The sequence below is a fragment of the Notamacropus eugenii genome, chromosome 6 (assembly GCF_028372415.1).
Source record: "Notamacropus eugenii isolate mMacEug1 chromosome 6, mMacEug1.pri_v2, whole genome shotgun sequence".
NCBI classification, from domain to species: Eukaryota; Metazoa; Chordata; class Mammalia; order Diprotodontia; family Macropodidae; genus Notamacropus; species Notamacropus eugenii.
The window spans coordinates 20,404,252-20,431,872 of record NC_092877.1 but is presented as its reverse complement, the minus strand read 5'-3'; the positions used below and the strand labels follow the sequence as shown (position 1 = coordinate 20,431,872).

General features: G+C 39.5%; 1 protein-coding gene across 2 annotated transcripts in view; it reads right to left on the bottom strand.

Moving 5' to 3' along the window:
* Nucleotides 1–699: 699 nt before the first annotated feature.
* Nucleotides 700–27,621, bottom strand: part of LOC140510513 (doublecortin domain-containing protein 1-like) — an 80,264-nt gene continuing 53,342 nt past the window's right edge. For both annotated transcript variants that reach the window (XM_072619244.1, XM_072619246.1), the window contains exons 15-18: nucleotides 19,983–20,133; nucleotides 16,447–16,556; nucleotides 12,823–12,878; nucleotides 700–919 (exon numbers count right to left, since the gene is read on the bottom strand). In XM_072619244.1, the coding sequence (XP_072475345.1) occupies nucleotides 862–919; nucleotides 12,823–12,878; nucleotides 16,447–16,556; nucleotides 19,983–20,133 (375 nt within the window). In that variant the 3' untranslated portion in view covers nucleotides 700–861. The remainder of the gene's footprint in view (nucleotides 920–12,822; nucleotides 12,879–16,446; nucleotides 16,557–19,982; nucleotides 20,134–27,621) is intronic.

The window sequence follows — 27,621 nt, the reverse complement described above, 5'->3', positions numbered from 1 at the left end:
AATTACTTCCCTGGAATGTCAAGAAACAAAGTGGAATGAACTGGAGTCCACCAAATTTTCTTCCCCTACAAGTTAGATCAAGGTGGAGATCAAGGACTGGGGGTGGGGGTGAGTGGGTAGGAGGTGGTTAATCTAAAAATAACAAAGACAAACCATAGATGTCATGTGACTACTTTAAGAAGATCCCTGCTTTGCAGGAACATAGCTGAAGATACCTAAGAGGAAATCAGGTGTACCTACCATGAAGTCAAACATGGTCATTTGAAACCTGTGGCTCCTTGACCTTACAGTCAAAATTTCCACAATGTTCCATGAGCTCAGGAAAGCTGGTTTCTATCTCATGACATTTCCTTGATTGCTGGAAGACACTTCTTTGTTTTGTGGTTTAGGCTAGCTTTCAAAAGCTAGCTAAGTCAGACCAGCAAGTATATGATGAAAAAAGGGAAAAAGAGACAACCCACCCCAAACCTGAGTTTTAAGCTGGCCAGTGGACATTATTGAGATTGAAGAGGGTTAACAGCAAGAGTCATTCTCCTGCTTAGCCCTTCCAGCCCCTCTGGGGGATTGATCCTTCATATCAGCTCTTGCAGATTGGCAAACCAGAACCAGCGTATGTCTTCATCTTTCTCCACAAGGAGTACCTCCTTGGCCAAGCCTATCTCCTCTTTTCTATGGGATATACTTCACCACCAAATGACAGATGGTTTACAGACATTTTATTAAACAAAAGAGGCAATTTTCCCAAACTTGAGGAAAAACACATTGTACTATTGAGCTTAATTTGAACTTTCTTTAAATGTCCAGATTTGGTTAGGAGAATTGTATTCATCTGAATTCAGGTTGTCTTCATTCATTTTTTTTTTAATGTGGCTTCTCTACTGTAATCATTTGTTTAGAAGCAGATGAACGAGGCCTTTCCCTGTGAAGGGGAAAAAAATACTAAACTCAGTAATAGTCACTATTAAATTAAAAAACAAATTCATCAGAATTGATGCATTAAGCTTGATAAGATTTGTAAAATTTATTGAGACAGCTCCTTCAAGGTCTGGTGTGAGTTATGAAATCTAATTTTGTTTTCATAGCTCTGTGATAAAATTTTATCAATGTTATAAAAGGGGTCTTTACCAAGACTGACCGGAAATCTGAACTATCTGGCCAAGCAATAAAAACACATTCCTCAACTGCAAAGTGTCAGACAAGCAAGGTTTAACGGAAAATTGATCGATAAGTCTTCCTTTTACACTTGAGTGCATTCACTTTTCCCTCATAGGATAATAGCTTTTTTTTAATGGGTTTTCCATTAATATTGGACTTTAGTGTTAGCAGGAAAAAGAAAGACATAAAAAGAGAGAGAGAGAGAGAGAGGGAGGGAAAGTTGTTATCTCCTAATTGTACAGTAGCTCTACTTGGGATTTCCATTAGAGTGTATATGTGCTGGTAGGTTTCTGACTTTTGTAAGAAAACCATCTTGTCATATTCTCCTTCTGGTAGAAGGAAGAGTCTGAAGATACACAGAAGCTGTTTTCATGTGCTTGGTCACGTGTGAGTTTATGGGTGTGTGTGTTTGTGTGTGTGTGTCTCAGTTTCCTCATCTGTGAAATTGGCAGGATTATATTGATGATCTCTAAGGGACTAGTGATATAATTCTGTGATTCTGTAAAAATAAGGAGGACTGACTTACATCCAAAGGGTCAGATGTGGTAACAATAACTGATTTCTACTAGTGGGCTTCTTACTACCCTACCAAGTTGGGAGTGCTAGCTATCACAACGAATGCCAGAGTTAGGTTCCCAAAGGAACTCAACAACCTAGAATAATCAACGGAATGGAATCAAAGGAATGATCAATGAAATCTAATGAGATGAATTTTAATGAGAATAAATTTAAAGTCCTATTTATGCTTTAATGCATTGTGATGCAGTGGAAAGACCACAGGATTTGGAGCCAGAGGACCTGGGTTCAAATTCCAACTCTTTCCATTTTTAGCCACATGACTTTGGGAAACTTGATTAATTTGAGTCTCAGTTTCCTCATCCATAAAATGAAAGGGTTAAACAAGATGGTGTCAGATTTATTCCTATTGTACAACTGTGATTACAGAAAGGCATTTTTAGCATATCTTAATTTTTATTGATGTTCTTGTCAAAACTGACAATTCCAACCCATTATTGGTGTATCATTTCTGAAACTCTTGTCCAGAACCTTCTGTAAATCATCCTTAGGGGGTCCACTCAATATGATGGGGGCATTCTTCTAGATCTCTTCACTTGGATACAAAGAAAATCAACCTGACAAGTACAGGATAGGAGAGGCACCAACAGTCTTGGGGGGTTTTGCTAGACAGAAAGCACAATATGAGTTATAAGTATGACATAGGCAGCCCCAGAAGCTACCAGAATCTTAGGTTATACTGAGAAGTAGGGAGTGGTGTATTGAATGATGAGGACAATAATCCTACTATGGAAGATCATGTTTAATGTTGGGAATTCCATGTTTGAAAGAGCATTAATGAGTTTGAGTATCTTCAAAGACAAGAATGGTGAAGGAATTAGAAGTTGTGGCATGTAAGGTTGGATCACTTCAAAAACCTGGTGATGAAAAAAAACATGGTGGTGGTGGAGATAGTGGGGGAGGGAATGACTTGTTGTTCAGGCTTTTTTCGGTCATGTCTGACTGTGACCCCATTTGGGGTTTTCTTGGCAAAGATCCTGGAGTGGTTTGCCATTTCCTTCTCCAACTCATTTTATAGTTGAAGAAACTGAGGCAAACAAGGTTAAATGACTTGTCTAGGGTCACACAGTTACTATTTGAGACCAGATTTCAACTCAGGTCCTCTTGACTTCAGTTTCAGTTCTCTATCCACTGCACTATCTACCTGCTTGATATAAGTACATGGGAGGCCATGTGCTTACAGTCAAATAATTCATCTTTCTGAGTCTTAGATACACATGTATATACATACACATATATGCACACACATATACATATACAGTTACCAAGAATGATATACAGTTCATTCCTGTCCAAATTACATCTGCTGATTTCCATAGTCCTTCAGTGAAGTCTAGGATTCAGGGAGATGTACATGTCACTACAAGGCTCTTCTCTAGATTCCCAAAGTTTAACTTGTCAAAGGGGTGAGACTTCCAGCCCTCTATCTGTGCTATGTTAGGCTATGTCTACCTAATATAGTGTGCTGATACTAAAATTGCCTGTGTGGTTATAGGAATCTTCCAGAATCTCCCCCCATAGGGGATGTGAAGGTTTGTTGCCTTTAAAGGAATTAAAACTGTCCTCAACACTAATTGTTTCAGAGGATGAAGGTTCAGTCTGTTGGTATGACTTCTTGATAACCAGAACACAAAAATTCATGAGATTATTGGTCTTTTTTAACCTCCATATGAATTTCATTTTTTTTATTTCTATAAAGCAATCTTGTGGTAGTTTGATTTTGGTATGGCATTGAATCAGTAAATTAATTTAGGCAGTGTTGTCACTTTGATTATACTGACTCATCCCATCCACAAACAATTAATATTTTCCCAACTATTTGGGCTTATCTTTATTTATGCAAACAAAGGTATGGAGTTGTATTCATATGATTCTTGTGTGCCTCTTGGTAGGTAGATTCACTAGAGTCATACATTCTATAATTATTTTAAATGGAATTCCTCTCTCATTCCCTTCCTGATGGATTTTATTGGTATTGGATTTTATTTTTTTTTATAGAAAAATGACAAATATTGGAAAGCTATGAGAAATCACTAACATTGATGGGCTGTTCTAAGACTTGTAAACAGCCATTCTGGCAAGCAATTTGGAATTATGTAGAAAAAGTTACTCAACAAAGCATGCCCTTTGATCCAGCTATGCTACTGATAAACCCAAACCCAAAAAGATCAAGAAAAGAAGAAAAGATCCTCTATTACAAAAATATCTAAGCCATTCTTTTTTGTGGTGGTAACTCCCTAAGGTGTTACCCGCCAACTGGGGAATGGCTGAACAAGTTGTTGTATATGAATGTGAGGGAATACTACTGTGCTTTAAGAGATAAGGAGATAGATGATTTCAAAAGATATGAAAGATCTGTATGAACCGATGCAATGTGAAGTGAGAAGAGCCAAAAGAACAAATCATATTTAAAATTCAAATTATAAAATCAGTTTTGAAGACTCATAAACTGATAAAGGCTGAAATGAACAAAACAAGGAGAACAATTTATACATTAACAAAATATCATAATGGCAAACAACTTTGAAAGGTATAAGAACTTTGATCAATACAATGTGACCATTTATGATTCCAAAGAGTTTATGATGATGTTACTCTCCATCTCTGAGAAGTGATGGACTAAAGAATTAGATTTTTTTTTAACATAGACAATGTTTCGAGTAACTATGCATATTTGTTACAAGGAATTTTTTTTCTTTTTCCAGTGGGATAGAGGGTTCAAGGGAGCTAAAACAGATTTTTGTTGATCAAATAAATAATACTTTAATAATACTTAAAAATTTCATGAGGAGATTGAGCTGGACCCTGAGGTTTGTCTGGCAGACCTCTGTGGATAACATAGAGGCAGGGAGGCTATAGTCAATGAAATTAACCTTGTGTCCTAAACTGATCATCCTTTGCCTGCTCTGAATGACCTCCTCTGCTATTGCTAAGTAAACCTGCTATGTTAGAGAGATTATTGAGTGTTTCATTTCATGCCAGGCTCAAACCTAAGTACCAAGCTGGCCTGATGAGCCCTGGTCTAATATTACACACTACCTTGGTCAACCTTAGAAGTGTCACAACCATATCCCAAGGTCCTGCATGCTTCTGCAATGGAGCATATACAATGACTCCTATTTGGAAATCACCTACATTGGCTGAACTCCAGTCACATGCACTTTTTGGCAGCGATGCTACACCATAGAATCCTGATGCCAAAAAGTGATGACTGTTTTGGAAAAATGTTTGAATATTTTCAGATTATGTATGACACCACATGCCAGAGTCACAGAGAATATAGCCTGTGAGGGAGTGGATTTTACTTTGTGATTTATGGAATGAAGAAACTGGGGATGCTGTGGGATTACTTTAACATGAAAAATTCAGATGGCCCCATATGAGGCAATTTCTCTTTCCCTAATTTGACAGTACCAGGGGGCATGCAGTTCATGGAGGGGGACCCTCTCTTCTCAGACATATATCCTCTCACTTCTGAAGAGGGGTGACAATTGTCTTCCTTCCAAGTCAGGCTGTATATATGTGGGTCAAGTGGAGGCCAAGGCAGAGGCACAGTTATACATTGTCTTTAACATGAAAAGCATTTACTTTATCCTGAAATGAGAAATGTTCAAGAAACTCTACAGTTATAGTCTCTTTGGTTTTAGTGTTGGGTTTTGTAGAGGGGGAGGGAAGATCTGAGATTTCATAGGTATTGCCAACTCCTTAATGGAAACTCCCTCCACTGATACGCAGATCCAAAACTCATCCTAGAGAGTGGGTACTACTAATTTTTTTTTTGTCTTTATATCACCAGTGCCTAGCACATAGTAGGTCCTCTAATAAATGGCTGCTGAGTGATTAATAGAATTACCTTGAAACTTAGGAGGCTGTCTCTTGCCAATAGTTATAGTCAATAGATGAGAGATAGACCTTGACTGCAGGTCTTTCCGATTCCAAGGCAAGACATCTCTCCATTATACCAGGCTCTCTCTTGTTACTGTATGTCTAGAAATATTGCTACACTAAAATGAGCCCAGTTCACTAACCAAGGAGTTCTTAGCATTTTTTTTACATCATGAACTCTTTTGGTGATCTGGTGAAGTCTATGAATCTCTTCTCAGGATAATGTTTGTAAGTGTATAAAATAAAATATACAGCATTACAAAGGAAATCAATTATATTGAAATACAGTTATTCAAAATATTTTTTAAAATTAGCTTACAGACTCAAGATTAAAAACTCCTTCATTGGACTGACACTAATAAATAAAAGATACATTAGTAGAAGGCATAATAGCATTCCATCAATATATAAATAGCAACAAGAATAGAACAAGAATATTCCATTTCTAAAATGGAAGAGAGATTTTGGTACACAGAACATAGACTGTCAATGCTAGAAAGAAACTTAGAGATCATTGGGTGCAGCCCCATAATTTTAAAGATGAGGAAACTGAGGCCCAGAGAGGGGAATTAACAGGTTCAAGGTGACAGGCATCTATTTCAATATCCAGATGAGCTTATTTCAAATGAGAATGAACAGTTTCTACCTGTAGGCACATCACAGATTTCCCAAACTAGACTAACTCATTTTATAAGGCAAAGTGGAGGTGGGAGGGGAAATAACCTGAAAACTCATTTTTTCCAAGAGCCGCTGTGATTTAAAGACTTCACGTCTTTCAGTCATTTGTGATAGCAAAAGCCAGTATTCATGTGAAAAGTAATCTGCACACATAGAAGATCACCTCGATAAGGCATGCCTCCTCAGCACACCAGGCTTATATATTAACTATGTGGGGAGCATATACAGTGAGGACAAACAAGACAGTTTCATAAGCTAAGAAGAAATTAACTCCCCAAGTGGAGGAAGAGTCACTATCATTGACTTTGGGTAGAAAAAACACACAAATCAAGCTGGTTGTTTTCCTCACCCTCCAAATTATTATCCTTCTTAATGGAAATTAATTCTGCAGGTAGCACTGTGCTGGCATTATATAGTTTTTATGACCTTTAAAAGGAAAGACTATATCACCATCAGAAGGAAGTTTCATTATCATAGGAAGCTTTATCACTTCTAACCCAGAAGCCTTTATCTTCTACTGCTCAGGACCCTGAGGCAAACTTTGGCTGGTTATCCCTAAACCCAAACATTATTTTCGTTGCTCATTTTGGTAACTGTGTTATGACCCTAGCTCTTGGCATCAGTTTTGCTCCCTATCCAACAAAGAACCTTGTGATGAGAGAGTAGTCTCCAAAAGATCACAGGATCAGAGATTTAAGGTAGAAGGAACTTTGAAGGCCACTGAGTCCAACCACCTCTTTGAAGCCAAGAGAGCTGAAGTGATTTGTCCAGATAGCTAATAGATGTCTAAGGAAGGGTTTAGACTCAGGTCTTCCTGACCTTAACTCTGTCCTTCTCAAGTACTATCCAGAGCACTACTTCACATGACCTTGGAACACAAGTCCATCCCAGACCTACTCACTAGGGATCTGGTTTAAGAGATCTCAGGTTAGCTTGACTCCATGTGTTCAAGCACGTAAAGGTGAAGATCCTTGGGGAAATACACAGTATATGCCTTCCTGGTCACCTTTCCAGAAAAAGAGATGTGCCAACAGGGCTCATTAGTATACATGTAGGAAGACACGCACCTTGACTGCCCAACAGCACTGCCTCCCTAAAGTCAAGCTCTCATTTGACCCTTTTCCTCTTTCCTTACATATGATTGCTTTGTGTTAGCAGAACTGAGAGAGTTAAGTTTTAAAACACCAGTGATGGTTGTTTTGCTTGCTCCTGCTTAAATATATTGACTATATCCAGTCTACTGTGATTGGAATCACTAATGAATTTCTCTGGGGAAAAAAGATGGCTACACCCAACTCCAGATCCTTTCCTGCCTCCTGACCCCCACCTACTCACTTTGGCAGTACTGCCTTACTGGCTGGGCTAACACATTGGATTATGGTCACTCTTTAGTGAGTCTCTTAAAGAGATTGTACCTAAATTTTTTTTCCCCAAAAAACAACCCTATTGCCTTGAATATGTTTAAAAGATCTCCTTTTAGGGAGAAAAGGTAGCAAATGGCCTGAGCTTTCCCTCAAACTTCTCTGAACACTTTTTAAAAATGCCATAAAATGATTCCTGTAGCAGCAGAACCCACAAAAAGATGAAGTGAAATGATTTTCCAGCCAAAGACAACTTAGAAAGTCAGCAGGAAAGGTCTGTCACATCTGGTGAGAGTGGAGCATAGTCCAATGTAGCCTGAGCCAGCACAGCCCCAGTCCCAGCAAATCAGGACTAAACCTTGGGAGCCACTGAATCAGCAGTGGAAGTAGCTGCTTCTGGTGCTTTCAGCCCATAAATTGTATGTGTGTTCGTCCTTCATTGCCAAAGAAGAGCATGCCATCAGAGAAATAATGACATGACTTGCACTTGATTTTGTTTTGAGTGAGGGAGGGCTGTGCAGGTGACCAGCCTCACTTCTCCTCCAGACCATCTGAATCCAGTGACCAGATATTCATCAGGATAACTAGAGATGACCCCAGATGAGGCAACTGGGATTAAGTGACTTGCCCAAGGTGACGCAGCTAGTGAGTATCAAATGTCTGAGGTGAGATTTGAACTCAGGTCCTCCTGACTCCTGCACTGGTGGTCTACCCACTGCACCACCTAGCTGCCCCCCACAAATTGTAAAGGGTTGAATAAATGGTCAGAAGGAGATTTCAGAGGTCTCTTTGTTAGCACCAAGGGAAGAATGTTGCTTTGCCCATACTCAGATCTGGGTTGCAGTCTTGGGTGGCAGTCCCAGGGCAATGAAGAACACTAGCACAGCAGAGTGTGTAGCTACAGTGGAGGGGGGGACACTCCCCACAGTTCCAGGGCAGAAAAGAGTGTCTGTGCTCACTCACACACCAGAACACAGACCAGAAGAATAGTAAACAGACCTCTCTTTAGATCATGCCACCTTAGAAGAATTGAAAACTTACAGGTTCCTAGAAGTATCTCTGAAATCAGCTGCACAAAACCCCCTGAAGCCTGGGACAGTGTGCCCTCCACCCTGGAAGCAGAGAATTACTTCAACAGAGTTAAAAGTCAATAAACAGGCTAGAAAAATGAGCAAACAGCAGAAAAAATTCTGATCATAGAAAGTTACTGTGGTGACAATGAAGATCAAAACACACACTGAGAAGATAACAAAGTCAAAGTTCTTGCATCCAAAGCCTCCAGGAAAAATATGAATTGGTCTCAGTCCATGGAAGAGCTCAAAAAAGATTTTGAAAATCAAGTAAGAGAATTAAAGGAAAAATTGAGAAGAGAAATGAGAGTGATGCAAGAAAATCATGAAAAACAAGTCAACAACTTGGTACAGGAGACACAAAAATACACTGAAAAAAAGTCATCTTAAAAATAGACTAACCCAAGTGGAAAAAGAGGTCCAAAAAGCCTTGCCTTAAAAAGCATAATTGATCAAATGGGAAAAGAGGCACAAAATGTCACTGAATTTAAAAAAAAATCAAGTTCCCTATAAAGTAGAATTAGACAAATGGAAAAGAAGGTACAAAAACTCACTGAAGAAAGTAATTTTTTTAAAAATTAGGATTGAGCAAATGGAAACTAATTATTTTATGAGAAATCAAGAAACAATAAAACAAAAACAAAAGAATGAAAAAAATAGAAGACACTGGAAAAGCAAATGATCTGGAAAATAGATGCAGCAGAGAAAATTTAAAAATGAATGGACTACCTGAAAGTCATAAGAAAAAAAATCCTTCACCTCATCTTTCAAGAAATTATAAAGAAAAACTTTCCTGATATTCTAGAACCAGAGGTAAAATAGAAAATTAAAGAATCCATTGATCACCTTCTCAAAAAAAAAACCCAAAATGAAAACTCCCAGAAATACCATAATCAAATTCCAGAGCTCCCAGGTCAAGGAGAAAATATGGCTGGCAGACAGAAAGAAGTAATTCAAGTATGGGGGAGCCATAGCCAGGATAACACAAGATTTAGCAACTTCTACATTAAAAGATTGAAGAGTTTGGAATATGATATTCTAGAGGGCAAAGGAGATAAGATTACAACAAAGAATCACCTACCCAGCAAATCTCAGTATAATCCTTCAGGAGAAAAATGGACATTCAATGAAATAGAGGATTTTCAAGCAGTTTTGATAAAAAGAACAGAACTGAATAGAAAATTTGACTTTCAAATACAAGACTCAAGAGAAGCATAAAAAGATAAACAGGAAAGGAAAATTATAAGGGACTTAATAAAGCTAAACTGTTTACATTCACACACGGGAAGATGATATTTGTAACTCATAAGACCTTTCTCATTATTAGGGTAGTTAGGAGGAGTATATATAAATAGAGGGCACAGATGTGAGTTGAATATGAAAGAATATCTAAAAACATCAAATTAAGGGGTAAGAGGAGAATGTACTGGGAGAAAGGGAAAGAAGTAGAATGGGGTAAATTATCTCATGTAAAAGAGGAAAGAAAAAGCTTTTTACAGTGGAGGGGAAGAGTGGGGAAATGAGGGGGAGTGAGTGAACCTTACTCTCATCAGAATTGGCTCAAAGAGGGATAACATGCAGATTTAATTGGGTATAAAAATCTTTATTATCTTACAGGAAAGTGGGGGAGGGGTGAGATGACAAAGCGAGGAGGAGTGATACAAGAGAGGGCAGATTGAGGGAGGGTAGTCAGAAGCAAAACACTTTTGAGGAAGGACAGAGTGAAAGGAGAGAGACAATAGAATAAATGGGCAGGGTATAGGATGGAGAGAAATACAGTTAGCAGTATAAAAATATTTGAAGCAAGTTTCTCTGATAAAGGCCTCATTTCTTAAGCATATAGAGAGCTGGGTCAATAAAAATAAGAACCATTTCCCAATTGATAAATGATGAAATGATATGAACAGTTTTCAGATGAAGTAATCAAATTTATCTATAGCCACATGAAAATATGCAAATTAAAACAATTCTGAGGTACTACCTCATACCTATTAGATTGGCTAATAGGAAAGAAAAGAAAAATGACAAACGTTGGAGGGGATATGGGAAAAATGAGATATTAATGCACTGTTGATGGAGTTGTGAACTGATTCAACCATTCTGTAGAGCAATTTGGAACTGTGCGCAAAGGGCTATAAAACCATGCATACATAGCCTTAGATCTAGAAATACCACTACTAGGTCTATATCCCAAACAAAAAGGAAAAAAACAAAAAGGAAAAGGACTTTTATACACAAAAATATGTATAGTAACTCTTTTCTGGTGGCAAAGAATTGGAAATTGAGGGGATGCCTATGAATTGGGGAATGGCAGAACAAAATGTGGTATGTGATTATAACGGAACAGTTCTGTGCTATTGGGGCAGCTCAGTGGCACAGAGGATAGAGCACCAGTGCAGGAGTGAGGAGGACATGAGTTCAATTCTCACCTCAGACACTTGATACTCACTAGCTGTGTGACCTTGGGCAAGTCACTTAACCCCAACTGCCTCATCCTGGGTCATCTCCAGTCATTCCGATGAATATCTGGTCACTGCACCCAGATGGCTCAGGAGGAGAAGTGAGGCTGGTGACCTGCACAGCCCTCCCTCTCTCAAAACAAAGTCAAGTGCAAGTCATGTCATCATTTCTCTGATGTCATGGTCTTCAGCAATGAAGGACGAACACACACTGTGCTATAAGAAATGATGAGCAGGATGCTCTCAGAAAAATCTGGTAAGACTTACATGAGCTGATGCAAAGTTAAATGTACGGTGTATAAAGTAACAGCAATATTGCAAGATGGTCAGTGGTAAATGACTTAACTCTTCTCAGACATACAATGAACTAAGACAACTCTGAAGGACTTATGATGAAAAATGCTATTGATCTCCAGAGAAAGAACTGATGGAGAATGAATACAGATTGAAGCAGACTTTTTAAAAATTTTCTTTATTTTTCTTAAGGGTTTTTTTTGGTCTATGTTTTCTTTCATGGCATAACTAATACAGAAATATTTTGCATAATTACACATGTACAACCTATAACAAATTGCTTGCCTTTGTCAATCAAGATGGTGGAATGAAGGAAGGGAAAGCATTTGGAACTCAAAAGTTTTAAAAACGAATAGTAAAAATTGTTTCTATATGTAACTCAGGAAAAATAAAATACTAAATAAATTTTTAAAAATTTGAAAAGAGTTCCTTTTATAGAACCAATTTTCCCACTTTCTGGAAATTAAGACTTAGTAAAACTTATTGGCTTTTTGGTTTGTGGGCCATACTAGCATGGAGCTCATTTTCTGGACTAGGTAATAAGTTAGAGGAATCCAAGGGTAAATCTAAAATTACTCAAGTGGCCTAATTGTTTATAAAGAATGCTGAAAGGTATTTAGAGTGGAATGGCAAGGAGGAAAACAAACAAAGGAAAGTAGAATTTAAGGTCTGCAAAGTGTTTTTTTTTTAACAAATATTATCCCATTTTTTCTTACAATAGCCTTAAAAGGTAGGTGCTATGATTATTCCTGTTTTACAGATGAGGAAACTGAGGCAGATAGAGGTTAAGTCACACAGCTAGCAAGTGCCTGAGGCTAGATTTGAACTCATATCTTCCTGACTCCAGGCCTGGTGCTCTATCCACTTCACCCCTAGCTTTCTAGCTTCAAGGAGAGGTCAGTTGGCATATGCAAGAATTACCTGAACCATTAAAACCATGGATCCTTAAGCATAAAAATATGTGTGCTGCACCACCATGATGCCCCTGACATCTTCACTGGTTATATAGCTAGCTTGTTTTCCTCCTTCCTACTCAGCAAGATGCATCATGGATATGTATGGGCATATTTCTCTCTGTGGCTTTGTATTCCCATGAACGGTGTAGACAGATAGCTCATAGATAGTGATTTCATATTCGAGGTTCCTAAGACTAGAAAATGTCATAGCTAGCAGGAAATGCTCATCAGAAAACACCTGTCAACATGGCCTCACCCAAAAGAGCCTCCCACCAAGTGGTCTTGCTTGATGTTACCTTTTGGCCCCCTAACGGAAAGCATCCTGCTGTAAATGATTCCCTTTTATGTCAAATTTTAGTTTATAGAAAAGAGAGCTCTTTCTACTCACCAGCCTTCAAAATAAGGAGTTGTGTACAGAGACAAGACTGAGTCTGTCCTATTTGTCTGAAATTTTCAAAAAGAAAAATTGACAGTCACCATTGCAATGTGCCCAAACTCCCCATTAATAAGTAACTTTGCATCTGATTTCTTTCATAATTTAGAACAATGTGAACTCATTTCTCTTATTGATCAGTCCTGTCCAAATTATACTAAAGAAATTTGCTGTCTCAGGGAAATCCGATTTCTCTCAATGAGCAGTTGCAAGCAGATCATTATTACTGGTCAACTCAGAAAGGCTAGGCTGGCTGTCAGCATTGATTTCTAAGTGAATTTTGTTTTCTCTGCAGAAGAAGAGACCCGAATCTGTTATTTAAAAAGCCACAGAAAGTATTTATGGGCCTTTTGAACCCACACAAAAAATGGTGTGTTGAATTTTTATCTCAGTACCAACCTTGACGGTACCCCTTGAAGACACAAATTTTCCTTTGCACTTTTGGATAACATTGTCCATTCATCAACTTCCAAAATTGAAACAGGTGTAGAGATGAAATATCTCTCATTTACATACCTTGTCAGACAGTCTAAAAATGCTGGCTCCAGCTAGGCTGTTGGGATTTGACTGTAGGCATGCCAAGAGGTTCCGCTTTGAGAATGACCACATTCTTGTGGCAACTCTGTGTCCCCGCATGGGATCAGGCAACAGGGGCTCAAGGTAGGTAATAAAATAGAGTTCCTCTAGGGACAGCATTGGACAGATGCTTCTAGGCTGATTTGCATCTGGAATACCTTACTAGTGTTTGTAAATGGCAGGCTATAAATTTCTCTGAAAAGGCCCTGGGATAGAAGCAGTCTATTTTAATAAATAAAATGGCTTCCAGTGGATACAAAAATATTGAAATCTGAAGTGGGCACATATCTGGAACTGATTCAAATGTGATAAATATATCCCCAAAGGAAATTACCAGATTTATTAAAATCTAGGATGGCTGAACAGGGCTAAAATCATCTTCCATTCTGGCATTGACTGAAAATCTAGTTACTGCTACTGGGTGACCCAGAAAGTCAACCAAAGAGGAACACCAATAAATAAAAATGGAGCAGGAACTGATTTACTTTTTTTTTTTTTGCTAACTTACAAGTGGCTCTGAACTAGGGTGCTACACCGACAAGCTTTGAGTCTGTGAACTGAGTAACTCTACCTCCCCAACAAAATGTGATGTGTTGATGACTGTTATATCGCATCTGAAATCCCATTTACTAGTAATAGAAAAGTTCAGTTAAGACTTTTGCCTTATGTCTCTGGGTGCCTTATATCACTGTGTGTGACATTACCAATTTTCGCTTCAGGAGGATTCACATGTAAGAGCTCAGATTTTCACAGAAATTTGCACATTTGATCCAGGGTGAAATTAGACCATTTTCATAGCCAATCAGCTTTTCCTTGGTGGCAGCATGATAAGGTTGTTTTTTTTTTCACAAATAAAAATTTCAAAAAATGTTTTCATGAAAATGTGGAAACTTCAGTGAAATAACCCTACAGGATGAACGACTAACATAGTGAAGTGACCCTATAGGACAAGCCCATTCTCAGAAGAAGCTACTTAGCCCCTCTGGCTTCAACCTCATCCCTAAAAATGGAGATAATGCTAAAATCAATCTCCCATTGGAGTCACAAAATTTCTTTAATAAACATCAAGGAAGCTTTGAAATCTCAACTTAAAGAGGTCCATGGAAGGGCAAAGCACCGTTAATGGAGATGTTTTGTGTATTTTTACCTAAATGTGATTTTCTTTCTGGAGCAGGTCCTGGCAGTTGGAATTTATTCATATAGCCCTGCTGATTTGCAGAACTGGGAGTAAATACCATGCCATTTGCAGTGATTACCATGAGTCCCCTTCAGGAGAAATGATCTACAGCTTCCCGCAGCACATTACGGTAGCGGATTGAGGTATGGGGCTGGCTGAGCTATTCTGTACACACTTAGCTAGGCTGCAATTTATTTTCAGGCAAGGCCATGAGGTGCTTCCAAAGGAGAAGAAGAAAGAAGAGCATTGCTAGGAAATTCTCCTCTGTGAACAGAAGCCAAAAACATTCACCGGCGTTTCACCTTAGGGCACTATTGCTTTTTTTAAAAAGGGGGGAATGGTGGGAGCTACCCTTACATTGGAGAAAAAAAATAATGAAGTTTTTTGCTTCATGTTTGTAATTGGGATGGAAAAGCTGGCAATGACCCTCCCTGCTCCTCCTTTGTAAAAATGCCCTTTGAAAGTTTTTCCTTGAAATACTTCATTTTGTTCATTTTCCATATTTGAGGTCAGGTGTGCTTCTCAATCTGACCTCTCTGGTTCATCTATTAGTCCTTTTACACCGCTCTTAGGAAGGATGCTGAAACATCTTCCTTAGGTGATACTAGGGTTTCTGCTATAAGTAGCAGACTATAGGAAAATGTTTAACAGTGGGCTCTCCAAGGACAGGGCACATTTTAAAGTTTAATCTGAATTAACATTTTCTCCATCAGACTATCAGTCTTAAATACTTAGATGCCTGTGATGTACCACGCATTGTGCTAAGCACTAGGGATACAAAAAGAGTCATAAAAGGGCAAAATTCCCTTAAGGGAGGTCACAATCTAACTGGAGACACAACATACAAACTAACTGTATATGGAGTTAATAGGAAATAATCAGGAGAGGGAAGACATTGTAATTAAGAGGGGCTGGGGGATGTATATCCTTAAGTCTAGCCAATCAACAAAACAAACAGCCTGGATCTGTAGCATTCACACAGTGACAATTTAACAACCGCCTCCCTGCCTCCCCCTCACACCCCCAGCCTTATGATCTGGTTCCATCACATACCTGAGCAGACTGTAAGTCAGGTGGGGTAGGAAGAACAGAAATGAAAAGAGCAATGGGTTTCTGTGGCATTCACTGGTCAGAAACACCTTCATTTCTGCGTGGCTAAATCTGCATCCTCAAGAAAATTAAGCATTGAAGTCCTGGAGAAGTAGTTGGCTATCTATGGCCTAACCAGGTTGGAAAGGGTTTTAGAATGCACTTAGTCCAACCCCTCTTCTTCTTTATAGATAAACGTGTTAAAGTGCACCGCTCCAAGTGACCCAGGTAGTAAGAAGCGTAGGGAGGATTCAAACTCAGATCCTGTTTCTAAAGCCAAAAATGGCTATGGGGTAGAAAAATAGACTTTGACAGCAGAATCAGTTGTTGACATGCTAGTTACATATTCCACACTGACTTCAAGTCATGAGTTTTGTGAACTCACTAAGCTTTCCTAAAATATAGTCTTTTTCCACCAAACAGGAAGAATTAACTTTTGGTATTAACTAGTGGCTGCCATTTTTTTTTCCTGGAAAAAAATAGCCTTAATATAGTAATTTTACTGGCATTACTTAGTCTAGTTTTATTGATTTTCCAGGAGAAGATTTGAGGCATCCAATGTCACTCCATGTAAAATGTGTAAGGTAATAGCTTCTAAGATAGGCTGTGCGAAATGATGGTCAATTTGGAATTGTTATGTCATCGCAGATATGTCGATGTGGACACATCAAGCACTATCACGAAACCAAGCCCAGAATACGGCAATTCAGAGCGGAAGTGATGGAATAGAAACCTACCTTGGATGCTGGCCTCTCTGTGGCAGATGCAATGATGTCTGTGGCTTGAGGCCCCATCAGTTTTCTCACACGGGCATAGTTTGCTCGCATAGCCACCCGTTGCTTTACATCTGCAAAGAGCATTTTAGCAAATAGATCATCACATTTACAGACAGTCGCTTTTTGGACTCTGGCATGATGAGAAACTCAGAGGTTGGGCTGCTCAGGCCCTGGCTGGATCATCGCATACGCTTTCCTTTCTTTTTTTAACTTCTCAGGTATGTGTTACTGTTAAATCCAGAAACACTGCAGTAAAGGGGGAAGGAGAACTCGGGGCAGACTGCCAGGTGACTCTAGGCTAGGCAGAAATGGATCTCAAAAAACTAGCTGATGTTTAGGAAAGATCCCAGACAGAAAAAAGAGACCGATTCTAACAGCTGGTGGGGAGAATTCTCATCTAGATCACAGCACAGACAAATAGCATTCATTCCTTCACTGTCGTTTACAACTTGCTTTGATATTGATCTGTCTAAGAATCTGAGGGTGAAAGTTATTCAAACACTCGATGACTGTTTTTGCAAAATCAGATCCATTTTCAGGCAATCGGACTTTTCCATTATTCATTTCTACATCCCTCAACTTCCCCACACTATACTATGATGCCTAAAAAAAGAAAGGTTATGTTGGAGTGCAGAAATTTCCCCACTGCAGTCTAGCCAGTATGTCATAGGAAAGTCATGTGTGGAATGAAAGCCTTCTCTGGCAGTTAAATGCCCCCCCCAATGCCCATAAATGTAGAGCACATTGGAGCCAAAACCAGGCATAGCACACTCTCAGTGCCTCAGTCTGTCTCCTTAGGAGAGCCATGAAATGTACCTTTTGAAACATACCAATTATTTTTTAAAGAAATGAAATAAATAGAAAAAAACCCAACTCATCCACCATAACCTTCTGAAGTAAAATCAAATGAGTATCTTTGACATCAAAGAGATTCCCTCAGTACATCTGTCACTCTCAGGGAGGAAATCTATTCATTCCTCCAGGCCACAAAGTCACCATGTCAAGACCCACACCATACCATATCCCACCAGGAATTTATTCTGCGCCCTCTGGAGAATTAACAAATGTTGAGAGTAAAGACTGCCATGAAGCAACTTCCAAAGGGAGGGAAGCCTCATTTTCAGTAATGGTAATTCACAGTGATATCACTGTGGATCCAAAATGGATCATGCCAACGTCATCTTTGCCTGGGCCTGTGTCTCTATGAAGTGGATAAATGTTTATGAAGATGATATTTGCATTCCTTATTTTATGTAATTCCCTGCATGTCTACTGCTAAGAATGCAAACTGTATCTCTCTCTGACCCGCATACCCTCTTATTTTGGTTGGTATCCTACATCAGTTGGAAAATAAGGATAGAAATGTCATATGGGCAAGGCTTGCAACCTTGAAGTGTGGAGTTCAAGAGTCAGGCTACTCTGGGAAATCCCATGTCTCTGTTCTCTAATCACCTCCTGGGTTTTTGGGTCTCTTCACCTAAACTGTGTACTGAATGACGGTACTCTATGAATACTTATGGATTAAGACGTGAGTAGAGAATGATTGCAGCCATATGGTGAACAGCAAAGAGGAGCCAGTTAATGATAAAGCAGCAGAGGATGAGGTGGCGTCTTGGGATCAGAGGTCCCTCAGAGTTCCTGACCTCACTTTCCTCACTCTGTATCACAAACTCTTCAGCTCCGTTATCCACCTAAAGCCTTCAATACCTTTTGTATTCCTGCGGCTTATCAACATCATCACCGTCATCACGTACTATAGTTTTGGAAACTTCCCCTATGTATGTGCTAAATACACATTAATGGTTAGTGTTTTAAAGGAAAATGTCTAGAGTTCTTACTGTTACAGGGGTGCTACCACTATATCCAGACACTAAATTTTCCTTGTAATGATATAAATCAGCCCAAATTCCTAACACAGTAGAAAAGAACACTGGTCCTGGAGTCAGAGAACCTGGGTTCAAATTCTACCTCCAACCATTACTCCCTGCGTGACCTAGGGACAAGGCACTTCACTTGGTGAGGTGCAGCTTTCTCATCTGTAGAATAAGGGGGTTTGAAAAGGTGGTCCCTGAAGTCCTTTCCTTATCTAGACTTTGTTTTTTCCAATTGCATTTTTTTCTTTCTTAAAGTGATGCCAGTTTGCCTGAAAATTCCCTGGAAACCATGTTGTTGGATTGGATTTTCTCTTTGTGTTGTTTTTTTTTTTTGTTACTGTATCATAAATTGCAAGAAGCAGTTTTAAATTCATCAGGGGAATGAATAACTGGCATATCTATAATGACTAAACTAACACTTTATAAAGCACTTCCTTTACAATTTCATGAAGTCCATGGTAGGAATAGTAATATTTCTACTTTACAGATGAGAAAAAAAGGCTCAGAGAAATTAAATAGCTTGACCATCAGTTAAATAGCTAGTCAGCATCAAAGCTCAGGACTCAAACAAAGGCTTTCTGGCTTGAAATCTAATGTTCTTTTCATAAAGTTACATACCACCTCACACTAGAAGTCTACAAGATCGGTCAGCAAGAGAGAGAAAAAAAGTACTTTCAGGTTATATTGCCATGAAAGAAATAAGATAAGAGATGAAAAGTCATTGCTAAAAGCAGTGACAGCCTGGCATTATGGGGAAAAATGTTGGCTCCGGAGTCAGAGGGCCTGGTTCTAAACCTAGCTCAGCTATTTGCTGCCTCTGTGATCTTGGGATAGCTGTCTAAAATCTTTGGGCCTGCTTTTTAGTGGACTAAACTACATGATTGGTAAGGTACCTTCCTACTCTAAAACAGTGGTCCTAAGCTAGAAATTAATAGAAAGAAAGAAAGAAAGAAAGAAAGAAAGAAAGAAAGAAAGAAAGAAAGAAAGAAAGAAAGAAAGAAAGAAAGAAAGAAAGAAAGAAAGAAAGAAAGGAAGGAAGGAAGGAAGGAAGGAAGGAAGGAAGGAAGGAAGGAAGGAAGGAAGGAAGGAAGGAAGGAAGGAAGGAAGGAAGGAAGAAAGAAAGAAAGGAAGGAAGGAAGGAAGGAAGGAAGGAAGGAAGGAAGGAAGGAAGGAAGGAAGGAAGGAAGGAAGGGAGGAAAGTCTAAAAGTTGTTCTATTTCTGCTTAATAAAATATTCAGTATTAAATCGTCAGAGGTATACATACAGCAGGGCCTCACTAAAATATACTATCTTTGGGATTTAGGTTATGGGCTTAGTTTTTCAAATAGAACTGTTGATAGTTCTTTAATTAAATCTTGTTTGGCTGAGGTCCCCAAGTAATCTGCCTTATCCAGAATCCTTCACTATAGCAAAGCGTATGGAAGGTAAGACTCAAGCTTATAGTGAAATTTAATTGACTAGAATGTGTGGTTCTATGAGAGGGGAAGCAAAACATTTGAAATGTTCACTATCGAGGAATTTTAAAAGTCAGGAAGCTTTTTGTATTCTGTAGGTTAAGAAAAAACAAACGAGTATTTACCAAGAGGTAACTGAAACCTGATCAATTTAAGATCATGGAGTACCTTTATGGCTTATGAAATGGTTTCCAGCTGAAACACAAATGACCATGTCCCTCTCGATGTCATTCCAAGAGGTCAAAGGCTTTCCATCCAGGGTGTACATGGTCTTGGCTGGGCACGTCATCCTGAGGCGCAGGGAACACGCATCCAGAAGCTGAAATGAAATGGGACAGCCAGACTTAGGAGAAATTATAATTGTTAGAAGGAAAATAACTGAGATGGTGATGAAACATTAAGGTTTACAGAACAAACACACCCTCCCAAAACAAAAGAACCCCAAACAAACCAGAGATATTCTCGTTTGAACCATCCAGAGATGGCAGTGTGGGACTATTTGCTTGTCATGTTCCATGTTAGAATGTGAGTTCCCTGAGGGTAAGGATCATGCTTTTGTCTACCTTTGTACCCCCAGTACTTGGCACACTGACACAGAGGAAGTGCTTGTTAAATGAATGACTGACTGAGATATAAGCAAAGTTTCAACATTTCCCATCATCTCAAAGGGATCAGTCAGTGTAGAAGCACGCAGTCTCTCAGAAGACTCCAGGGTAAGTATTACATCATATATTGGTCTGGCACACAATAGGCGCTTAATAAATGTTTCATAATTATTGACTGAGTGAGCATGACTTGGGGCCATGGTTCGCAAACACATTAGTTTAAGGATTCCTTTACATTCTTAACATTTGCTGAGGATCCCCTCCACCCCCAAGAGCTTTTGTTATCTGGGTTATGTCTCTTGATATTGACTCTATTACAAATTAAAATATCATATTATTTTTATGAAAAGAGCTTTGACCTTAATATATTCTCGAAATGATCTCAGGGACCCCTGGAGATCCCCAGACCACAGTGGTTTCAGAACCATTGGAGGAGGGCCATAAACAGGTGGTCTAGAAATCAGAAAGATCTGGATTTAAGCTCTGCCTTTGACTCATATGGGGCAGTGTGACTCTGGGCAAATGACTGGACCCCTCGGCACCACGAGCAAGTGTCTATAAGACTCCAGGGTTCAACATGGGAGCCAATCTTCCCTTGGAGAAGGAGCTTCCTTCCCTGCACATGTCAAAGGGAGTTATCTTAAGATATTTAAATTAATTTGTAAGATTGTTCTTTAAAATAAAAAGGCACATATTAAGGCCTTTTGGGGTTTTTTTTGTGGTATAGGCATTTCCAGATCATCAGTCCCAAGAACAGCTGCCACAAATGAGCCTTCTCCCCTAGTATCCAGGAAAAAGAGTGCAGTGAGGATAAGGCTTTTTTTTTTAAGAGGGCAGCACCATACAGTGGATGGAACACTGAGATGCACATTAGAAAGCCTAGTACTCGTCCTTGCTCTGCCACTAATGAGCTACGTGACCTTGGGCAGGTCATTTTCCCTTGATTTCCTTACCTATGAAATAACAAATCTAGACTAAGTGATATTTAAGATACCTTCCAGCTCTAACATCCTATAACTAGAAATGCTTTTATAAATCTATTTTTAAAGCATGTAATTATAAATCGAACATATCATCATTTCATTGCATTATTGTTTTTAATTCTAAGTGGAAATTCTGCTGAATGCATTCCATTTCCCCTTGAATTATTAGATGAAGTCCAACCAGTTATAAGAGTATTACAGAGATGATCATTTTAAAGCCATTTTCAGAAATAATCTTTATTCCAAAAGATGCAAGCCATATACAGTTGATGTATTAAATATATCATTAGCTCTCGCTTTTAGAGATGTGCCCCCACTTTAGGCAAAAAGTGAGTAGTAATTGGAGGTTTCAGCTGTCTGTAGAATGGTGAGCTTTCTTTCTGTTAAAAGTAGAGCAGCTGATAAATTCTTGATTTCCCTCAATTACTCTTCAAAAGTAGAAGAAGCCAAGAGGTGAACTGCTATGTTTGACCTGATTATAGCCACCAAATCAAAGAATCTCAGTGTTGGAAGGGAACTCAGAAACCATCTGGTCTCATATTTAATTGCACAAGAAAAAGGAGACCCTGGGTATCAGAGGAAAAATGGCAGGTACCTTAAGAGGTTATGATTTGGGACAGATAATCAAGGATGAACTAGCCATGCAACCTTGGCATGTAGCCTTGATGACGATAAAGACAACAGGAGAGAGGATAGGAAGGAAGCAAGCATTTGTGAAGTTCCTACTAAGCGCCAGGCACTATGCTAATCGCTAAGCAAACAGAAAGAAAATCTCTGTCCATAAGGAGTTTGTAGTCTAATAGGTGAAGATAACACATATAGAATGTGGAATTATGGAAGATGGGAGTGGAAGGAACGCCCAGTGTGGAGGCATGATTCGACAGCTCAGAAAAGTCAGAGACAGGCTTAGAAAGAGGATGCAGGCAGACTGGCCTGGGTCCTTCCGCAAAATAGAGGATCCAGGAGGAACTCACGGCTGAGAGAAGGGGGCAGGCCTCACAGTGAAATATTTCTGGGGGAAACAGGCCACAGGGGTGGTAGATTTTTTCAGGGTGCTGAGAGAATTACCAGGATAAGCCAGTCATAAAACCGGTAGGAAAGGGGCCAGGAAAGGGGCCAGGAGGATAACAAAGGGGAGACTTGGACCGGCCAATGATTTTCTCTGTATAGAAAGCTTCCTAGAGAGGGAAATACCCTTTGCCAATGCAAGTTTGCACCTTTCCTGATCCTTAGTCTAAGAGAGCTGTCCAGTTTTTACCAAAAGTCACACAACTAATGTACATGAGAGGTGAACTTGAAAGTAGGCCTTCCTGACTTTAAAGTTGGTCAGCTTTCTCTCTACCAGTCTTTGCTACCTTAACTAACAAGAATAATGAATAATAATAAATCCTGATATTTCCATTCAATTACAAAAAGCAGCTATTTTCTCCATCCATGAAAAGGTCTGCAGAACGTTGAACACTGCGGAATAATAAATAGCATGAGAGAGGCTTGTCCTGGGACTGTTTCTGTCTGAATTCCATCAAAGTGGGAGAAAAATAACAGTAATAATAGTGAGCACATAGAAGGTGCTTTAGGGTTTGCAAAGTGTTTGGCATATGTCATCTCATCTGATCCTCAAAACAATTCTGTGAGGGAAGGGGGCGTTACTAGGATTCCCATCTTGCAGATGAGGAAACTGGGCCTGAAACCTAAGAAGTGTCTGAGACAGGATTTGAGTCCAGTCGTCCAATGCTCTTTCCACTTTGCCCTAGGGGGAGCACATTTCAGAGTTCAGAGACAGGATAGGTAGGTTCTCATTAATTAAGTATTAATCATAATTAATTTAATTTATTATATAATATATACTTTATTAATTAATTTAATTAATAATAAAAAATTTAATCCCACTAGAGAAGATACCTCAAAAGCCAAGAAAAATTCAAGACGAAATTCTTGAAATTAGAAGATCTAAGAAGATCTTAGAAAATTAGAAGGAAAGGGTTAGCTGTATAAAAAGACTGATGTGAATACAAAGTGGAACTCAGTGACCAATTTAGACTTTTAAAAACCAGAAAAATGAAGGCTAAAGTGGGTAAATTGAGGATGACTAGAAAGGAGCAGACATTATGATAACAGTGTCAGAAAATGCTGAAGCCTGGAATGAATTGAGGCTAGCAATGAATGAAAAGAAAAAAGAGACGTAAAAAAATTTAAGGCTACATTGGATGCAAGAGAATTAGGGAGAAGGGGAGACCTGACGATGAGATGGGTTGTTCAAATAGCAGGATGACTGATGGGCAGCCTGTGCCCTCCACTGTTACACACGTGACAAATGCTTTGCCCTCTCCCCTCCTCCCACTCCTTCCCATGGAAGACTGCTGGAGGTCATTGACAGAAGGTGGAGAAGGTACAGAGAGGTTGTTATCTGCACCCTTGAAGGGAGTACCCACATCGACAAGATCACAGATCCATTGAAGTCTCATCAAAGTGGGTAGAGAGAGATGCTACAGATGTAGGAGGAGATCAGTCCTTTAGGACCAGACAAAGCTTGGCCAGACGGCAGAGTACACTGGTTCTGGAATCCTAGGACCTGGCTTCAAATCACAGCTGTGACTTAACTACACTCGTGACCTTAGGCACGTTGCCTAACTTGTCTGTACTTCAGACGCAGCAACTATAAAATGAGGGAGACAGAGGGTGGGGAGGTAGACGGTATGACCTCTATGATCTCCTCCAACTCTAAAGTCTATGATGCTAAGTCAGAGAAAAGCTTTGGGCTTGAAGATATAGCTACTAAACCCAGAAGAGAATACTGTACTGGTGTACTGGGAAGAGATGGGACTAACTGGAGAGAAGAGTCATTTTGCCAAAGGTAAAGGCAGGTAGGTAGAAAAAGGTGGGTAGAAAATTGCTGGATCAGCTGGACTTTTCACATTTATGAGAGAAACAAAGAGCAGACTGGAGTGACACCAAATTTTGGATAACCCTGGCTTGATTTGCTAGATGAAATACACAGAGAAAAACAATGAAATATGAGTTCTACTGTATTTCTCATTCATCCAGTGAAAGGACCATTCATTCATTCAACAAATATTTATTAAGATTTACTATGGACAATGAACTGTTCTAGGAAGATACAAAAGAGAAACAAGAATCTATCTCTGCCCTTGAAGTTTTCATCACCTAACAGGCAGAAATAAGATGTGCATATGGATAAATATTCAACTCACTGGAATATTCTTTGGTGTTGTTTTTTAATCTGGACCTGTGTTTGCATTTGTAGAGGGAATCCCAGGATTATAGAAACACAATGTTTGAGGGATGAAAGGTAACTCAGCTGTCATTTAGTCCAATAGCTCCACAAAAGGAATCTCCATCATAACAGATCCAAGAGGTGATCCAACCTCTACTTGAAGACTTCCAAAGATAGGGAACTTACCACCACTCAAAGGAGCCCAATGTATTTTGAGTCAGCCCTAATTGTTGGGATCTTTATCCTGACATCAAGTCTGTATAGGACTTCCATGAATTCTTAATTGTTCTACCCTCTGGGACCAAAAAGAACAAATCTGATCTCTTCTCCATATGATGGCTCTTTAAATACTTGAAGATGGCTATAACATATCCTGGTCTTCTCTTCTATATGGTCAACATACCTATTTCCTTTTACTGATTTTCATATGACATAAACTCAAGGTCCTTTGCCATTCTGTTTGCCTTCCTTGAGATACTCGACAGCTTATTAATGTCTTTCTTAAACCATGATGCCCAGGATTGAGTCCCATTCTCCAGATGAGGTCTAAGGGGGGATGGGCAGAGTGCAGTGGGATTATCATCTGATTCCTGGAAGCTGGGCTTCTGTTAATGTAGCCCAAGATCACTTTTTTTTTAAATCCTGCTAACTCATTTTGAGCTTTCAGTGTACTACAAATCCCAAATCTTTTTTCAGAGGAAAAACATCTGCCAACTACTCATGCCTCTCCCATCTTGTGTTTGTGAAACTTTTTTTTTGCACCCAAGTGTAAGACTCTATTCCTATTGAATCTCACAATGTTAATTATTTTGTCGGGAGTTTTCCTGTGAGAAAGCTCCCTTCACCAAGGCAATGTTTAGGCTCAGGGAGCTTTTTGGGGCACTGAGAGGTTAAGTGAGTTTTTTAGAGTCACACAGTTTGTATGTGTCAAAGGCAGGATGTGAACTGTAACTTCTTGACTCTGAGGCTGGCTCTCTGTCCACTACATGATTGTGTTTCTCCTAAGTGTCTAAGAGGATTACAAAATGTTGTGATTTCAGATGAGCTAGAAATCACTTCCTTCTGTGGATGGGTGGGATCAAGGAAAACGTCATTGAAGAGATCTGAGCTAAGACCTAAAGGAAGGGTAGGAATTTCAAGAGTCAGAGGTGGACAGAGGGAGGGCATTCTAAGCAAATACTGTGGATGAGGCACAGAAATGGGAAAGCCATAGTGGAATAAACATGAGTTTAGGGAAAACATAAGTACTGTGAGCCAAAGCTGGAAATACTGGTTGAAGTCAGGATGCAGAAGGCATAGAATGTCAATCTAAGGAAGTTTATCTTTCTTCAGCAGGTAAAGAGAAAACCAATGAAGGGATATTGGTGGCGGTGATGGTGGTGGTGGTGATGGTGGTGGTAGTGGTGGAGGTGATGGTAGTAGTGGTGGAGGTAATGGTCGTGGTAGTGATGGTGGTGGTGGTGGTGGTGGTGGTGATGGTGGTGGTGGTGGTGGTGGTGGTGGTGGTGGTGGTGGTGGTGGTGATGGTGGTGGTGATGGTGGTAGTAGTGGTGGTGGTGGTGGTGGTGGTGGTGGTGGTGGTGGTGGTGGTGGTGATGGTTTGTTCTGAGCAAGGACTGATATATATTGCTGAACATATATATATTCCTTCAGTGAAATTGCATCTCTTCATTTTTCCAACTCCCTACTCATTCTACACAGAGGACTTTTTCCATGTAAATTCTCTACCTTTATAAAAAAACATCTGAATTACTCATTAAGCCAGCCTGACTGAAATGGAGAGGTGCTCCATGAGGAGACAGAAGGTAGCACAAGGAAGACTAACCACCGCTTCCCCTCAAGCACTAAGGTTCCCAGGAAGCCCATGAATAACAGCTGCCCCTATGCCACTGGCCCCAGGTCCAAGCTGACTCAAATTCCATCAATCAGGGGACAACCTCCAGAGGATGTGGTCCTTGCAGCTGTACCTGCTTCCCCCACAGTCTATGCTTCTTCAGCGTTCATGGCTAATTGGGTAACTTATGTGTAATATAAATGTAATGTATTATATCATTATAATGTTATCATATACACACATATACACATATATACCCACACATACACATGTATATTATGTGTATTGTCAACCTGGAAAAGAAAGTTCTTACCACCAGAGTTCTCACCACCACATGGATATAGTTTTACCAATCGTAATGATAGTAAAGATGCATTTGTACATCAGTCTTATCTTCCTCTACACTCCAGCTTAATTGGGTTACTTGCTATCTAGACTACAGGGCCTTACCATCTGTCCTGCCACTGAATGTGCTCTTATGTGTTAACCTTCACTGCACCTCATCTACATACAGGGTTGATCATACTGTTGATCTCACTTTACCCATAACTGTTCTATCTCCAACATATTGAATTGTGATTTGTTTTTCTTTCCAGCCACAGCCTCCTATCTTTCCATCTCTCCCTTTGCCTTACCCTTACCAACCCTATTTTTATCCTCTCCATGGTTACCAGGCACTCCACATTTTCCTGTTCTGCTAGTGCATCATGCCTGTTATAAGCTCATTTTGTTTCTTTCAAAATTCTGATCCTATAGTTAAGCAGGATCAACCTTATACTTCGTGCCACTCTACATTGCCCCTTTACTCTATTAATACCCTTTGACAAACTCTCAACCCAGTGATTTATTCTGCCATATGACTTCTTCATTCCTACCAAGAAGTTTCTGAATACACTGGTAGAGTTCATATGATTAGGCCAACTAGGTTCACTACAAATGATTATGATCTAATTTCTTCTGGCCCTCACTGCTATGTGACAATCCTTCTGTCTTCCCAAGATTAATTTGATTTCACTCCCCTCAATAGCTATTCCAAACTTTCTCTTCCCTCCTCAAGCCTCTCACACTCTACCCTTCACTCTCTCTTAACAGAGGAACTTACTTTCTATTTTAACAAGAAGACAGAGACCTGTTGTGAGCCCCATCTTCT